Genomic DNA, 19253 nt, shown 5'->3' with positions numbered 1-19253 from the left:
GAGCCGTACATAAACCTCTCAAGGTAGAGAGACACAGCTCTCTGACTTTGACACAAACAAACTCAACAAACGCATTCACTGTTATGAAGTAAAAAGGTAAACTATACAAATTAAAAAGTAAAACTTTCACACTTTACCGAATTTTTAAAGGTCAAAATATATTCTGACTCATAGTAAAATAAGGCAAAAGAGAAAATGTACAGAAAATGAACTTTACATTGAGCTAAATGAAAATACAACAATGATCAGAGATACATATTAATGAAAAACTTACACGTTGATTACTGATAAAATAAACAAAAATCCCAGTGTTGAAATTTCAGTGTAACACTGATGTAAATTTCATTGTTAGTGAATTTAGTGAAATTTATACAACAGAGGACATTCTGAAATCTTTTTAATCTATAGCCAAATCCATATAAAAAAGAGAATTAATATAGCAATCCAGTACTCTGATAAACTGATTGATCCATTGATAAACAGCATCATCAGAGTAATCCAAGTCCCTGCTGGAGTCAGTCAGAGCATTTTCATAGAGAGCCACTTTGCATCAGCAGCACCATGCTCCAGTGCTCTGGGAGAGTTTATAGTCCTGAGAGTTGAACACTGGATGACTGACAGCTGTCCTTCATGACAACAGAAGCCACAGAAATCCTCCTCATCAAAAACATGACTTTGATCTGCGTCCTCATCTGGACTCTCCTCTGCTGCTGCTTCACAGGTAAAGTCCAGAGAATCAAACTCCTCTCCTCTATGAACATCCGTCCCTCTGAAATGAAGCCGACAAAACCATGACGCTGCTTTATGTTTTTGTCTCTGTATCCTCAGAGTCCAGAGGCCAGGTCACAGTGACTCAGCCTGGAGCAGTGAGCTCTGCTCTGGGAGGCTCCGTCTCCATCAGATGTACGACCAGTCAGAATGTTCATGTTTGGGGCAGCAACCAGGCTTTAGCCTGGTACCAACAGAGAGATGGAGAAACTCCTAAACTCCTCATTTACCTTGCTAGCAATCGAGAATCAGGGATTCCAGGTCGTTTTTCAGGCAGTGGATCAAACTCTGACTTCACTCTGTCCATCAGTGGAGTCCAGACTGAAGATGCAGCAGTTTACTACTGTCAGAGTGGTCATTCTATCAACAGTCAGTCTGTGTTCACACAGTGAAAAAGCGTCATACAAAAACCTCCCTCAGTCAGACTGAACAGAAACTGAACTGACTGCTGCAGCTGGAAGCTACTGCAGAGACTGATACACTTCACTGAGGACACACACACACACACACACACACACACGCACAAATAATATTACAAGAAAATATTAAATCAAATTACTTTCTCCATCACAGCTTCTCACGATCCTTTCATGTCTTTTTATAATCCCACTGTCTTTTCTGATTTGCCAAATAATCCAGAGTAGCCAGCCTGGGAAAGCAGATAAGAAAAGTCTTGGTCACGACCTTTGACCTCAGCCTCATACTGGATTAAAGCAATTTCAACTATATACATTTAATTGAAAATATGAAGACACAGATCGACATCAGAAACATTCAGGATCGGAGACTGCCCGAGCAAAACCAGAATATCCCTGAAAGCACAAAATAGTATTTTAAATATATAAACTTAAATCATAAAAATTCAAAAGAAAGAAGTAACCTTCTTGATGTAACTATATCAGCATATACTAAAGAATATGGAATAACACATTTTCTCCAACAGACTAAATTTTTATTTTTAACCTTGGAAAAAAAAAAAATCCCCACAGCATCCATCCACTAACTGTTGTGGAGCTTTCAATCACATCACATGATCTTTCTTAGCAGATGGAGTCACCCAGTTTTCAGGAAAATGTAGATTTTCAAATTCCTATTTCTCTGCATTTTTAGGACTTCATGTCCACGTTGGCTTCAAAGTTAAAATATTCCATGACAGCTGGGTGAACTCCATCTGCTGAGGAAGATCATGTCATAAAAACAGTAATGTAACTGATGATGACTTCCATGTTTTCTGGTTGGAGTTTCTCGAGGAAGCTCTCTGAGATCGTCGGCCTCAGCATCCCCTCAAACACCCAACACTACTTTACTTGAAGAAACTTCCATATTACAGACACCTAAAGATGTCAAACCTACATTGATATTAATGTCACTAATCAATGTCTAAAACACCATATTACCATATTACATGTAGAGGAAGTTTTCAGTGACGTCTACATATAAATATGTAAATATGTAGATCAACGCTCTCAGCACTGAGGGGGAAACACCATGATATGTTGAGGACAGCTACAGCTCACTGACTGTGTGTTTGCATATGTGTCCTGCCTCTCTGCTCCCAGCCGTTAAGAGGCCAGTGTTGATCAGTGGCTGTCCAGGCCTTTCAGAGCCACTGACACGCCGGCAGCACAATGATGATCAATCAATCAATCGATCAAACTTTATTTCTAAAGCACATTTAAAACAACCAGGTTGACCAAAGCGCTGTACATTGACATGAAACAATAAATAGACAAAATACAACACCAGACAAATACAACACACAGTTCTCATGCCAGATTAAAAGCCAAGGAATAAAAATGTGTTTTAAGTAGCGATTTTAAAACTGTAAGGCTTGGGGCCAGTCCTTTATGTAGAGGCAATTCATTCCACAGTCTTGGGGCTGAAAGCTCGATCCCCCTGCTCTTGAGCCGTGTTTTAGGGACAGCAAGAAGAGACTGGTTTGCAGACCTTTATGACCTTGAAGGAGCATGTGGCTTCAACAGATCAGTGATATAGACTGGAGCTAGTCTCTGAAGGGCTTTAAAAACAAACAATAGAATCTTAAAATCAATCCTTAAATTAACTGGGAGCCAGTGAAGAGAGGCAAGAACAGGGGTGATGTGATCTCGCTTACGTGTTCCTGTAAGGAGACGAGTGGCAGCATTTTGAACCAGTTGTAGTCGAGAGAGGGAGGCCAGGCTTTAATACAGGGGTGGCCAACCAGTCAGAGACTAAGAGCCCCCCCAACCCTTCCTCTCTCACACACACACACACACACACACACAGACCTCTGCTCAGCCAGATTTATTGTAAATGTCACACACCAACATGATAATGACAGAAATTGACTCCTACAGACCACAGGCCAGTCATTTTAAACAATGGACGTGTGTGTGCACTGTGTCACACACACAAACTCTCAGTTCAACCAAGTCCACAAACAAAAATATAATAATTTACAATAGCGTTTTTCTTTTACTATGCATGTTGCTTAGTGGGACTTATAGCATTCCTTGCCTTGAACAATCCTCTTTAAATCTGGCTTGTATTCCGTTGTTGCCACTCGAAGCAATTCTTTCACATGGGTGTCAGTCAGACAGAAGCAAGTCCACCTCCTCGACCAGTAGTCCTCGAAAAGTTAAAATAAGAGCAATCAGCCGGTAAAAGTTTGACTCACCAACATTTAGCCAGGTTTCAGTCACGAATAAGAAATCCAAATCATGAGAGGTAAAGAAGTCATTCAGGATGAAGGTCTTATTCGCTAGCGATCTAACATTGACCAAGGCAGCTCTGATAGGAGCGGCCTGTGTTGCCGGACTGGCCGTCTGAGGTACTCGACTCAGCAGCCGAAGATATCCGTGGTTGACACCACCTCTGCGAGGTCGAGGTGAACATTGTTGAGGAAGCTGGGCCTCCACATCCGTGCTGACAACAGGTACCAGTCAGGTGTCAGCAGGCTCCAAGACTCGCCAGGAAACACTGCGACAATAAATTGATCCGCACTCTGCCAAGAAGCCTTGGGGAGTCCGATCAGATCCAGGATAGAACGCCAGATATGCTTTAAGCGTCACCAGCTGTCCGCTGCGTTTCCCCCGCCACTTGGAGTGACTTCTCAGGGGAAGTGACGGCAGCTTGTACAGGAGGTGAGCAGGTATCTCTGACTGCAAAGGAGGGAGAAAAGTTTTCTGTCCACCCTGATCATATTTGATCACTGTTCCCACAGAGAATCGGAGATCAAGCAGCGTTTGGCGATCGTAGACCAGCAGAGAGTCAATATTTTGTATAAACAGTGACACAAACAGTAAAAATACAAACAAATTTGACAGCGACGGACGGCTGGCCACACACACTGGCGCCATCTTCATTAATTCACTGATTCTACTGCTGGCCACCCTGGGGCTCCTTGTTCAGGGAGAGACTCTCTTCTGAAAACTTTGCTTCAGGATGCAACCAGGTTCACCACAATGATGTTCTGCTGTGATGGAGAAACACTGAAACAAGCAGCATTTACCTTCTTCCATCTGTTCTCCATGTTAAAGAAATGAGACTCTTCTGTTTGGATGTTGATCATCTTTCTCCAAACTGGATTTGTCTCCATAACCCTTCTCCTCTTTTTCATGTTTTCCAGATTCATCAGGAGAAATCATCCTGACTCAGTCTCCTGGAGCTCAGTCTGTTGTTCCAGGACAGACTGTCTCTCTCAGATGTAAAGCCAGTTCAAGTGTTAGCAATGAGGTGGACTGTTACCTTCAGAAACCTGGAGAATTTCCCAAACTCCTGATTTATTATTCTACAAGTCGTCAGTCTGGAGTTTCAGATCGTTTTACTGGAAGTGGATCTGGGACTGACTTCACTCTGACCATCAGAGGAGTTCAGACTGAAGATGCAGGAGATTATTATTGTCAGCACTGTAATGGCTTCCCGTTCACACAGTGATACAACGTCGTACTAAAACCTCCCTCAGCTGGAGAGGAACTGATCTGAATCAACAGCTGCAGAGAAACTATAACATGTTAGACAGTTTTGTCTTTACACTTGTTATTTTATGCAGTTTGTGCACAATATAAGTCAGAACTAACACTGTTTTATTTCAGCTATTAACACATAGACTAATAAACATTACCACATAATCAATAACTTAATTTTGGTAAAAATGCTTAATAATTTGAATATGCTTTGAAAAAAAACCCCCTTAAGACTGTCAAACTCATACACAGGGTTGGGGAGTAACGGATTACATGTAACGGTGTTACGTAATCAGGATACAAAAATGATGGGGATTTGTTGTGGTGGCAGCCCGGCTGACGGTGCGTGTCCTGGTTTTTTCTCCTTTTTATCAGTTTTTCTGCCTTTTCCTTGGTTTTCTGTTCCCTGCCTGCCTCCCTGTGTTTTCTCCCCTGTGTGCTCTCTCTCCCTCTGCTCCTGAGCCCAGCCAACTACCTGCACCTGCATCTCATCAGCCACCTCGTCAGCCTGCCACACCTGCCAGTAATCACCTCACGCCTGCCTGTATTTCATCCCCGGTTCTCCACACCATCCTCGCTTGATCGTTGTTGCTCCATACCCGGTGCCACCCCCACGTTCAGGCTTTCATGTTTCTTGTTTTTTTGCATTTTCCCTGTGCCTTGTCGCTGTCATCCCTAACCCTGTCTCTCTGTCTGTTTCCCTCCCAGGTACACTCACCCTCGTCCTCCGTTCAGTCGGCTGGGCTCATCCACCGGCCCTCTCCTCCTCGGACTTCCCTCACGGCGTCCTCCCTGTTCCCCCGCCTCTCCTCGCTTCCTCGGCCCCAGTGTTCCCCGGCTCCCTGGCCCCCCTGTCTCCTTGGTTCCCCGTGCCTGTGCTTTCCCGACATCCACCTCTTCCTCCACTCCAGTCCCTCTACCCCTTTCTCCCTCAATAAACCTCCTTCCCTCCGAACATTGCATTTGGGTCCTCTCTGTCCCCACACCACACAATCCCACAACAGGGATTACTCATAGGGATTCCTTTAAGCAGAAAGTTTCCACGAATCAAAACGCTGTGCTATTTGCCACCATATATATTTTTTTTATATACAGTCTGGTAAAAAGCCAAAGCAAGGGTGGGACATGTCGCAGACATTGATTGGCGTTTACAGTTGCCAATTGCGGTGAATGTGTGTTTACGCCTCCGACCCATCATGCAGATTCTGGTTCCAGCTCCCAGTGAGTGAACACGCAGCTGGACCAGAACCGAGCACAGCCTCCGAGACCAACAGAGGCCAATTTGACCACTGGGGATACAGTACGAGTGTAGTTTTCTTGCTGGGTTTGGCTCTTGGCCGCTAGCAGCACGGCTAACCGACTGAAGTAACCAACCAGATACAGGCAGATAGGCTACAGTTAACAGTTTAACAAAAAGTAAATGTGTAAATCATCTCAGTAAGTTACTGGATTCCCTGTTGGTCGTTGAGGCTGTGTTCAGTCCTGTTCATGCTGTGTTCACTGGGAGGCTGCTGAGCGAGGTTTTGTTACCCGCTCGCCCGGTTACGGTTCCCAATCAGGCACCGCACCCCGTGTTACTTAAACACCTTTATAACATTACAGTCTATGGTAAACACTAACACTACCCCGGTGATCCGATCTCCCAGTATGGGCAGAGTAAACTTATTTTACCAGTAGTTGCACAGCTAACTGAGCTAATAACAGCAGCTAGTTAGCTTGTTAAACTTCAACAACAAGTAAAGCTATCTGTCCATCAGGAAACTCAGACACAGAGTTGAGGCAGAGCAGCCGGGGGACATCAGAGAGAAAACTAGAAAAATATTTTCTCCATATTTCTAATATTTCTCTTTCAAATAAGATAAGAAAGCTGTGTTTTTGTACAGTAATGAGTGGGGCCCGGCCCCATAAACACTATGCTTCAGCAGCTTTATATTGTTTTCATGCTAAATTAATACAAGTGCAGAGTGAGTAATCAAAATTGTAAAATGTTTTCCCAAATGACAAACTTAAATATCATCAAGAATACCTACAAAACAATGTTTTTGTCATTGATGGGCGAGATACTGCCATAGTGGTGACATAGTGCAAAGCAGATCATATAAAAACATTTAAATATGGATTTTGGGAACAGGAAATTTTGTTATTCTATGTTTCTTTAAAAATACACTGAGCAGAAAACACATCATTGATACATCTCTTGTTTTCATTTGCCTATTTGGCATTGAAATAATGCAAAAGTAACTAAAAGTAATCCTCCCAACCCTGCTCACACATGATAAACTACTATATAACAGAGAACGTTTCAGTACAGAGTAGGGCACTGAGCATTATTTCTGTTTAAAATGTTCACATAAAAGTATAAAATCCTGGTGATCTGACTCTAAGAATAATCCAGTCTCTTCGGATTAAATGTTTTAATTTAAGACAACAACAACAACAACAGTTATATGTTTATAATTTGCAGGGATACAGCTGATTTGGTAAATGGGATGTGTTAATTGTGCTGACACCAAGAGACAGAAACGGTCGTTCTCATTTGGCGAAGTGATACTGTCTCATTTAAATATTATTTGGTGCAATATATCAAATCAGACTCATGAATGACTTTATGCAGATAATACCTTCCTTTTATAAAAATATACTTTTAATCATTTCTAGGTATGTGTATGTTATCCAAGGATGACATTAGTAATAGCAAAGAACAAAAACCATCAAAAAGTAATATGGTAAAAATAAACTTGTTACTGTGAAACTCACCAATGTTGCTAACTTATATGTCAAAGAAAGGAAGTTTCTGTTATAATCCAGTCTACATGATAAAAATCAATCAACGATCAACACAAGCACATTAACCACCTGAGGTCCATATTGAAACATCTCATGAGAGAAACTGAGAACCAGACAGACTGAGAGCAGTAGCAGAGTAAAACCAGTAGCAGAGTCCCAGTGAATCGGGTGTAAAAAAAGATCAAACTTGAAAAAACAAACTGTCAAAAATCACTGGATCAGTTTACTACCAGACTTCTCAATGTTTTCTCCATGTAAATATGTAAATATGTAGGGCAGCGTTCTCGGCACTGAGGGTGAAACACCATATGTATGTATATGAAATATATATGTCTACTGTTGATGAGTTGAAAAGTGGATAAGTTAGAGGTAACAACATAATAATAATAATAATAATAATATATTTGTTTAGTTTTTAAAATAGAATATTTATTTCCATGTAAAGATTATTTAAATGTAATTTGAAATTCAACTAAGACAACTACGCTCCTGATCTGTTACCTTCACAATAACATGAATGAAAACAACTAATTTCATGAACTGGTCTTTATTGTGTAGAAATAACAATCAAGTAAACAAACTTTATCCATGAAACGTGATTAGAGAGTGACAGAAGGAAAGAAGGAGACAGACGTATACCATATACCAGCTTCAGCCTCCGCTCTTGACTTGTCATTTCTTTATTTGAGAAAATCTGGATATTATATACAACCAAATCTGTCGTCAATGCGCATTAAAATAACGTCACTATTCATTGTCAGCAGACCATATTAAACTCATTTTCCACATTGGAATGAAAAACAAAATCACTGAAACAGTTTATTACCAGATTTTTAGTATCCTCTTCATGTAAATATGTAGATCAACGCTCTCAGCACTGAGGGGGAAACACCATGATATGTTGAGGACAGCTACAGCTCACTGACTCTGTGAAGAATCACACTGCAGATACTGAAACTATGATGATCAGGTGAGATTCAAACCCAGGCTGCTGCAGTAAGGAGTCAACCTTGTTCATGGGGCGCGACCTCTACCCACTGTTACTTTCAGTATAACAGAAATGAAAACAACTGATTTGATGAACTGGTCTTTATTGTGTAGAAATAATCAAAATTAAATCCAGTAAAGAAACTTTAACCATGAAACATGTGATTAGAGAATGACTTAAGGAAAGAAAGAGACACAGACACAGAGAGAGTTACAGAGTTCAGAGAGCAGAGTAAAACCAGTAGCAGAGTCCCAGTGAGTCAGGTCAGGACTGGGAACACTGGTCTCTCCTCAGTGTCTCTGAGACCAGAGCCTGGGAGCCCTGGGTGGCCTCACAGGTCACAGAGCCCACCTTCCTCCACTGGTCTGCAGGGAGCCTCAGGGTGCTGCTCCAGCTGTAGCGGCCGTCCTTCTCCAGCACCCCGGGGCTCCTGCTCTCCTCCCAGCTGCTGCTGCTGCTGCTGCCGTCCACCTTCCAGGCCAGACTCCAGTCTGAGGGGAAGCCCTTGTTGGCCAGGCACATGAGCGTGGCCTTCCCCTGCTGCAGCTCCTCACTGGAGGGGGGCAGCACCGTCAGGGTGGGACGGACATCACCTAGGAGACACCAATCAGCTTAGAGGACACCTTTACTGTGTGAGAGCTGATTTTCTCCTTTAAGGAGTTTCTGTCAGATGTTTTTCTGCTCCACCAGTCACTCACTCACACATTGTTTCACTTCCCTTTAAGAAGCCTCTCATGCAAATCAGCACAGAGAGAATCATCATACAGAACGACCTGAAATATATCAAACTACACTGGAAATAAATAACAAACTTTCTTATCAAGATCATCAAAAACTTGACTGTACAATAATTTATTCAGTGGAAACCAAAACAGAAATGATCTGACAACAATCAGATGTTCTTCATCTGGATTTCAAAGTGTTTCTTCACTTACATTAACAGCTATAATGATGAGTTGAACCACTAGATACAGTTTAAACGTCGTTACTGTTCAAGTGCAAATTCAGTCACACAGGTATCACTGCTCAGCTGTATCACTTCACTTACTGACAGGTACACTGACCACTGTGTTGAAAGTAGTGCCAGTTGTCCTTTCACTATTAATATGGAAATACTGTATTCTTTTTCCAAATTCATAACAATAGGCAACATTTTTAAAACACCATATTTATCTTTACTTCAATTTTACATGAAGAAAGTGAATTGTATTTAATCACAACAACAGCCATTATTGTGGAGAGCATTTTAAAATTAACTAATCTAACATTTTTACATTAAGATTAAAGTTTTATATTTTCTCCACTTCCAAGTTGATTATATTTCATTTTGACAGGACTGTGTGAGGCACAGTTTAGTTAAGCTGCTCTGAGTTAGCCTCCATGGTAAAGGAAGAGAAATAAAAACATGAACAATAAAGTTTTATAATTAAAACAAGATATATTTATCTGCCTTAAACATTGAAAAGTTGAATTTAAAGCAGGACTTGATAATATTGTATTTAGTATTTGAGCAGAAACTTACTTCCAACATCCAGTCTGGTTCCTCCACCAAAAGTCCACCACAGTGATACAAACTCACTGAGCCGCCGTACAAAAACCTCTCACTGTAGAGAGACACGGCTCTCTGACTTTGTCAGACTGAACTAAAGCTACAAGCCCTCAAGATGCAACTTTACCATTAAGGTTGGAAATAATGATTTCTGCTGTGGCTTAATATTGTATATTTACTATTTATATAATGAGTTGGTAAATTTATTACTAAAGTGAACTTTGTTTCTTAGTGCAAATAATTTTAATAAACTTTATACATTAATATGGAAAGTCAAACAGTTTTCTGGCATGCTGATTATAAACGTTGAAAAATAGCTATTGAAATAAAAGTTTTGTTAAAGGTTTGACTTACTTCCAACATCCAGTCTGGTTCCTCCACCGAACGTGTACCACAGTGATACAAACTCATTGAGCCGCCGTACAAAAACCTCTCAGTGTAGAGAGACACGGCTCTCTGACTTTGACACAAACAAACTCACCAAAAATAGTTTCTGTTTGTAACACTTTATCAGCTGAATTTAATTTAACATTAATGTTAAGGGTTGGGCACGTTAACGTATTATTATCGCATTAAAGCATTCATTAATTAACGGCGACAGATTTTTAAATTATATTTTGAAACTCCGTTGCTCACTGGCTCTGAATACACATAGGCCTACAATCAAACCATGGGTCACAGGAGAGGTGGGATGTTGACCAGCCTGCAAAATAACCCAAACAAGCAGCGGAGAGGCTTCAGCAGGTTCTCAGGTGAACAGACAGGGAGACAGCTCTCTGCGAGTGAACGGCCGGCGCTCTATGGATAGTAACCATGGCAACGGCTTCTGTGCGCTACACAGCCGCAGCCTTTAACTTAAATTAAAATTATACACAGGCTAACTTTACCTGATAGGCCTGCATTTAGTTTTGCGGGGATGCTCTGCCATGTGAATTCCCTCCTGTTGATGTCCTGATAACTATTTAGATTCTGGAAACTCACAAACAGCGAGGATCAGTCTCTCTTCCAATGATTGTGCTGTGCATCACGTACAAAAATTCAAGACAATTCAACTTTGGCAGCAGGCGGGTGTGTGCGTGAGGCGAGCACGACCACGACAGTTTCACAGGAACCCCAGTACACCTTGTGCTCGACCACTTCACCTCGCTGTAACAGGGACACTTTCTACTGAACATAGACTGTTTCTATGTTCCCAATCCCAAGAAAACTGGACTCTGATGGTAACTTGTTTCAACAAACTAGATAAAAGGTAATTCCCTGGCAGTGGTAAATAGCTTTGGTTTAATATTTGATTTGATTACATTAATGTTTAAGTTGAGATTTACAAGAGATATTTTATTGCTGCTGTGTAAAGGGAATACTGCTGGTACATTTTTTTTCTCTAGCAATTAACTAAAATAACTCAAAATATTTCTAGAAGCATAAAACCAAAATCATATAAAAGAGTTTTTTAAAAATATTAACAATACTCTGATAAAGTGATTGATCCATAGATAAACAGCATCATCAGAGTAATCCAAGTCCCTGCTGGAGTCAGTCAGAGCATTTCCATAGAGAGCCACTTTGCATCAGCAGCACCATGCTCCAGTGCTCTGGGAGAGTTTATAGTCCTGAGAGTTGAACACTGGATGACTGACAGCTGTCCTTCATGACAACAGAAGCCACAGAAATCCTCCTCATCAAAAACATGACTTTGATCTGCGTCCTCATCTGGACTCTCCTCTGCTGCTGCTTCACAGGTAAAGTCCAGAGAATCAAACTCCTCTCCTCTATGAACATCCGTCCCTCTGAAATGAAGCCCACAAAACCATGACGCTGCTTTATGTTTTTGTCTCTGTATCCTCAGAGTCCAGAGGCCAGGTCACAGTGACTCAGCCTGGAGCAGTGAGCTCTGCTCTGGGAGGCTCCGTCTCCATCAGATGTAGGACCAGTCAGAATGTTTATAATGGGAACTATTTGCACTGGTACCAACAGAGAGATGGAGAAATTCCTAAACTCCTCATTTACCTTGCTAGCACTCGAGCATCAGGGATTCCAGATCGTTTTACAGGCAGTGGATCAAACTCTGACTTCACTCTGACCATCAGTGGAGTCCAGACTGAAGATGCAGCAGTTTACTACTGTCAGAGTGCACATTACATCAACAGTCAGTGGTTGTTCACACAGTGAAAAAGCGTCGTACAAAAACCTCCCTCAGTCAGACTGAACAGAAACTGAACTGACTGCTGCAGCTGGAAGCTACTGCAGAGACTGATACATTTCACTGAGGACACACACACACACACACACACACACACACTGTCATATGTGAGGTTGAAGATTTCACAACTTTTGCTTTAACCACCAATGAACATGTACCAAATAAGCTCAATTACAAAAAAATATGAAATCAAATTTCTTTCTCCATCACAGCTTCTCAACATCCATTCATGTCTTTTTATGATCCCACTGTCTTTTCTGATTTGCCAAATAATCCAGAGTAGCCAGCCTGGGAAAGCAGATAAGAAAATTCTTGGTCACGACCTTTGACCTCAGCCTCATACTGGATTAAAGCAATTTCAACTATATACATTTAATTGGAAATATGAAGACACAGATTGTCATCAGAAACATTCAGGATCAGAGACTGCCCAAACAAAACCAGTACATCCCTGAATGCACAAAATAGTATTTTAAATATATACACATATGTCCTCTATAGAAAAGCTAAATATCAACTTAAATCATAAAAATACAAAAGAAATAAGTAACCTCCTTGATATATAACTATATCCCATACATAAACAATATGGAATAAAACATTTTCTCTAACATGCAAATCAAACACACAAATACACTGTGACTAAATGTTTATTCTTAACCTTGGAAACAGCAAAACAAACCCACACAACAATCTTTCTTAGCAGATGGAGTCACCCAGTTTTCATTGAAATGCAGATTTTCAAATTCCTATTCCTCTCTGCATTTTTAGGACTTCATGTCCACGTTGGCTTCAAAGTTAAAATATTCCATGACAGCTGGGTGAACTCCATCCAAGATGTCAAACCTACTTTGATATTAATGTCACTAATCATTGTCTAAAACACCATATTACCATATTACATGTAGAGAAAGTTTTCAGTATCCTCTACATGTAAATATGTAAATATGTAAATATGTAGGTCAACGCTCTCAGCACTGAGGGGGAAACACCATGATATGTTGAGGACAGCTACAGCTCACTGACTCTGTGTGTTTGCATATGTGTCCTGCCTCTCTGCTCCCAGCCGTTAAGAGGCCAGTGTTGATCAGTGGCTGTCCAGGCCTTTCAGAGCCACTGACACGCCGGCAGCACAATGATGATGTCACTGATCCTACTGCTGGCCACCCTGGGGCTCCTTGTTCAGGGTGAGACTGTTGTTGTTCCAGGACAGACTGACTCTCTCAGATGTAAAGCCAGTACAAGTGTTAGTTATGAGGTAGATTGGTACCTTCAGAAACCTGGAGAAGCTCCTAAACTCCTGATTTATGATGCTCAAACCATCAGTCTGGAGTTTCAGATCGTTTCAGTGGGAGTCAGTCTGGAACTGACTTCACTTTGACCATCAGAGGAGTCCAGACTGAAGATGCAGGAGTTTATTACTGTCAGCAGGATTAAAGTCGTCCGTTCACACAGTGATACAATGTCGTACAAAAACCTCCTTCAGCTGGAGAAGAACTGATCTGAATCAACATCTGCAGAGTTATAGAAACACTTTAGTAATTTACTGACAATGAAGTCAAACACATTAAAACTAGTTTTTGACATGAATTTTCATGTTTCCTTTATAGATTACATTTCAAATAAAATAGATTTAAAAGTTTTATATTGAAGTCACACAGTTTAGTTTTCTACAGACGTAAACACACATGTTGTATTTTGAGATCAAACTACTGATTCTGATACTGTTATGATATAATGTGCTGATAATAACTTACCTCATAATTCAAATGAAATAAATTCATCATAGACTTTTTAGTTTAATTAGATTCATGAAACTTTCAGGACATTTCTAAACCCATTTCAACATGAGAGTTTCTACCAATAGCACATCTTCATTTATGAGATAAATATTGTAAATCTGACTTACCTTGAAATACTTCAAAAATTAGCTTTGTCACTAAATAACTAATTTGCAGTTTGTGTAGTGAAGCAGTTTCTGCGATCTAGCTTTAAGGAAGCTGGAAAAAAGAATAAACTTATTTTTATAATGTCTTGGTTGCATTAATATTACATTACAGTTCATTCCAACTGCTTACACACATTTTCAAAACTATGTCTCCTTTTTTCAAAACTCTAAACACAATTCGCAAAACTGCACACATAAAATGCAAAATGCCTCATATCGCCTTCAAAATATAACACTGCATTCAAAATGCCTTAAACACATCCCAAAATGAAGCACTTGCATCAAATGGCACTTTTTTCATAATAGTACGTTTTTGGATATACCATTTACACACTATTGTTCTAAATCTAATACTCTTTTGTCTTTCATAGGCCTATGTGTACACTTTCATAAATTGTTTTACAGTGTAAGTAATCTGCTAAAATGTGCTGAGAAATTCACTGTAAACACCAATGCAGTGTTGAAACAGCAATATTTATTTGTCAAAATATTACTGCTGTAGCACAGTATTGTATACAGTACCATACAAGAAAAGAAAAGCATAAACGTATGTAAACCAAAAGTATAATTTTTACCTTTATTGCCAAAAATGAATATTTTTTACAACACTGTACTGCAGAAATAACCATTAGATTGTTGCAACCTGTTCTAATTTCTGAAGGTTCAAATTATGGATGCTACTGTGAAGGACACAAGATGAGCAGGACTCCTCCTCTTCCTCCTCCTCTTGGCATTCCCCTGCTGCAGCTCCTCACTGGAGGGGGGCAGCACCGTCAGGGTGGGACGGACATCACCTAGGAGACACCAATCAGCTTAGAGGACACCTTTACTGTGTGAGAGCTGAGTTTCTCCTTTAAGGAGTTTCTGTCAGATGGTTTTTCTGCTCCACCAGTCACTCACTCACACATTGTTTCACTTCCCTTTAAGAAGCCTCTCATGTAAATCAGCACAGAGAGAAATGACACTGTTCTTGATCATAAAAGTTTATTAAATCAAGGAGTTCAGCATCAATTACAAGCTCTGCAGCAGCTTGGAGAGTGACCCAGCCCGATGGCCACTCTGTCTCTCTGTACATCAAACACAGCTTATATAGGATATGTGTAGGTATCTGTTAGGAACCATAGAAGGGTTTGAGTCTGCAAAATAAAGCTCCGAACCATAGAAGGGTACAGTACTATTCTGAGGTAACAAAACAAGGGGTTGGAGGTCAAATTCTATAGTAAAGGGTTCAGTCCCTACATAACCACCAATCACTGCTCTCCCCTTAGGAGGTCACTGACCCTCTGTCCTGCTGCTAAAGTGCTTAAACTGTTATGAGTCAAATGCACATATATTGGATACCACACTGTCTTAAACTTTCAAAAGCTGAATTTAAAGTATGACTTGATAATATTGTATTTAGTATATGAGCAGAAACTTACTTCCAACATCCAGTCTGGTTCCTCCACTGAACGTTTCCCACAGTAATACAAACTCCGCCATACAAAAACCTCTCACTGTAGAGAGACATGGCTCTCTGACTTTGACACAAACAAACTCACCAAAAATAGTTTCTGTTTGTAACATTTTATCAGCTGACATGTGAAAATAAGACTTGAATGAATGTTTTAATTGTTAATTTTAAAATAAATTTATACATTTTCTTCTCTAGCAATTAACTGAAATAAGTCAGTATGTGTCTAGAAGCATGAAACCAAAATAATGTAAAATATATTTTTTAAATGTCTTATCAATACTGATTGATCCATTGATAAACAGAATCATCAGAGTAATCCAAGTCCCTGCTGGAGTCAGTCAGAGCATTTCCATAGAGAGCCACTTTGCATCAGCAGCACCATGCTCCAGTGCTCTGGGAGAGTTTATAGTCCTGAGAGTTGAACACTGGATGACTGACAGCTGTCCTTCATGACAACAGAAGCCACAGAAATCCTCCTCATCAAAAACATGACTTTGATCTGCGTCCTCATCTGGACTCTCCTCTGCTGCTGCTTCACAGGTAAAGTCCAGAGAATCAAACTCCTCTCCTCTATGAACATCCGTCCCTCTGAAATGAAGCCCACAAAACCATGACGCTGCTTTATGTTTTTGTCTCTGTATCCTCAGAGTCCAGAGGCCAGGTCACAGTGACTCAGCCTGGAGCAGTGAGCTCTGCTCTGGGAGGCTCCGTCTCCATCAAATGTAGGACCAGTCAGGATGTATATAGCTCTAACTATTTAGCCTGGTACCAACAGAGAGATGGAGAAACTCCTAAACTGCTCATTTACGCTGCTAGCAATCGAGCATCAGGGATTCCAGGTCGTTTTACAGGCAGTGGATCAAACTCTGACTTCACTCTGACCATCAGTGGAGTCCAGGCTGAAGATGCAGCAGTTTACTACTGTCAGAGTTTTCATATTATCAACAGTCAGTGGTTGTTCACACAGTGAAAAAGCGTCGTACAAAAACCTCCCTCAGTCAGACTGAACAGAAACTGAACTGACTGCTGCAGCTGGAAGCTACTGCAGAGACTGATACACTTCACTGAGGACACACACACACACTGTCATATGTGAGGTTGAAGATTTCACAACTTTTGCTTTAACCACCAATGAACATGTACCAAATAAGCTCAATTACAAAAAAATATGAAATCAAATTTCTTTCTCCATCACAGCTTCTCAACATCCATTCATGTCTTTTTATAATCCTAATGTCTTTTCTAATTTGCCCAATAGTCCTGAGTAGCCAACCTGGGAAAGCAGATAAGAAAATTCTTGGTCATGACCTTTGACCTCAGCATCATACTGGATTAAAGCAATTTCAACTATATACATTTAATTGGAAATATGAAGACACAGATTGTCATCAGAAACATTCAGGATCAGAGACTGCCCAAACAAAACCAGTACATCCCTGAATGCACAAAATAGTATTTTAAATATATACACGTATGTCCTCCATAGAAAAGCTAAATATCAACTTAAATCATAAAAATACAAAAGAAATAAGTAACCTCCTTGATATATAACTATATCCCATACATAAACAATATGGAATAACACATTTTCTCTAACATGCAAATCAAACACACAAATACACTGTGACTAAATGTTTATTCTTAACCTTGGAAACAGCAAAACAAACTCACAACATCCATCCACTAACTGTGGAGCTTTCAATCACATCACATGATCTTTCTTAGCAGATGGAGTCACCCAGTTTTCATTGAAATGCAGATTTTCAAATTCCTATTCCTCTCTGCATTTTTAGGACTTCATGTCCACGTTGGCTTCAAAGTTAAAATATTCCATGACAGCTGGGTGAACTCCATCTGCTGAGGAAGATCATGTCATAAAAACAGTAATGTAACTGATGATGACTTCCATGTTTTCTGGTTGGAGTTTCTCGAGGAAGCTCTCTGAGATCGTCGGCCTCAACATCCCCTCAAACACCCAACACTACTTTACTTGAAGAAACTTCCATATTACAGACACCTACAGATGTCAAACCTACATTGATATTAATGTCACTAATCATTGTCTAAAACACCATATTACCATATTACATGTAGGGAAGTTTTCAGTATCCTCTACATGTAAATATGTAAATATGTAGATCAACACTCTCAGCACTGAGGGGGAAACACCATGATATGTTGAGGACAGCTACAGCTCACTGACTCTGTGTGTTTGCATATGTGTCCTGCCTCTCTGCTCCCAGCCGTTAAGAGGCCAGTGTTGATCAGTGGCTGTCCAGGCCTTTCAGAGCCACTGACACGCCGGCAGCACAATGATGATGTCACTGATCCTACTGCTGGCCACCCTGGGGCTCCTTGTTCAGGGTGAGACTCTCTTCTGAAAACTTTGCTTCAGGATGCAACCAGGTTCACCACAATGATGTTCTGCTGTGATGGAGAAACACTGAAACAAGCAGCATTTACCTTCTTCCATCTGTTCTCCATGTTAAAGAAACGAGACTCTTCTGTTTGGATGTTGATCATCTTTCTCCAAACTGGATTTGTCTCAATAACCCTTCTCCTCTTTTTCTTGTTTTCCAGATTCATCAGGAGAAATCATCCTGACTCAGTCTCCTGGAGCTCAGTCTGTTGTTCCAGGACAGACTGTCTCTCTCAGATGTAAAGCCAGTTCAAGTGTTAGCAATGAGGTAGACTGGTACCTTCAGAAACCTGGAGAAGCTCCTAAACTCTTGATTTATCATGCTACAAACCGTCAGTCTGGAGTTTCAGATCGTTTCAGTGGGAGTCAGTCTGGAACTGACTTCACTTTGACCATCAGAGGAGTCCAGACTGAAGATGCAGGAGTTTATTACTGTCAGCAGGATTACAGCTTCCCGTTCACACAGTGATACAACGTCGTACAGAAACCTCTCAGCTGGAGAGGAACTGATCTGAATCAACAGCTGCACAGAAACCATAACACTAGGTCAGGGGTGTCAAACTCATTTTCACAGAGGGCCGCATAAGCAATACGGTCACCCTCAAAGGGCCAGTTGCAACTGTAAGACTGCATAAACGTAACTAATCCTTAACATATTGTTAAACAATTGTCTCTTTATTTCATTATGTATTCAAGTTAAGGACATTATCAGATGTAAAAATATAGCCTTAGTAAGAAAATTTCTCTGTGTTATTACATAAGTAAATGAATTTATCAGATTTAAAAACCCTCATTACTTCATCAATCAAAGATCCAACATTTCAAGTAAATAACAAAGACAAATATCATCAAACATAATCTTTTCACTTTTTCACAGTCCAGAGGTGCAGAAAGCTGCTAATAACATGAGGGACAGATGTGGCATTTCATAAAACAAATAGTCCAGCTGCACACAGCCTTGCAGAGGGGATACATCCAACTAATGAAGATAGTTTGATTACCTGGAAAATGCAGACGTATAGGCTACTGGAGCCTAAGCCTAGTTCACACTGCACAATTCTTAGCCCGATTTGCCGCTCGGCGACCGTCAGGCTGTGATCGGGAGTAAATCAGCGGTTGATCGGTGTGAACTACTCAAAGACGCATCAAACGCCTCCTCAACACATTCTGCCATATCGCAGACATCTGCCAGAT

The 19253-nt window shown here is 40.6% G+C and overlaps 2 gene segments (V, D, J or C); both read left to right on the top strand.

Moving 5' to 3' along the window:
• Nucleotides 1-11723: 11723 nt before the first annotated feature.
• LOC119907645 lies at nt 11724-12205 on the top strand. The segment is given in 2 exon segments: nt 11724-11775; nt 11883-12205. Coding segments are annotated over 2 exon segments (375 nt in total).
• A 5745-nt stretch (nt 12206-17950) lies between these two features.
• On the top strand, nt 17951-18546 carry LOC119907353. The segment is given in 2 exon segments: nt 17951-18004; nt 18221-18546. Coding segments are annotated over 2 exon segments (360 nt in total).
• The last annotated feature ends 707 nt before the right edge of the window (nt 18547-19253 follow it).

This window comes from Micropterus salmoides, unplaced genomic scaffold, assembly GCF_014851395.1.
Source record: "Micropterus salmoides isolate LMB-PRFRI ecotype aquatic unplaced genomic scaffold, ASM1485139v1 Ms_hic_scaffold_17, whole genome shotgun sequence".
NCBI lineage: Eukaryota > Metazoa > Chordata > Actinopteri > Centrarchiformes > Centrarchidae > Micropterus > Micropterus salmoides.
This window is presented reverse-complemented; position numbering and strand designations above follow the sequence as displayed.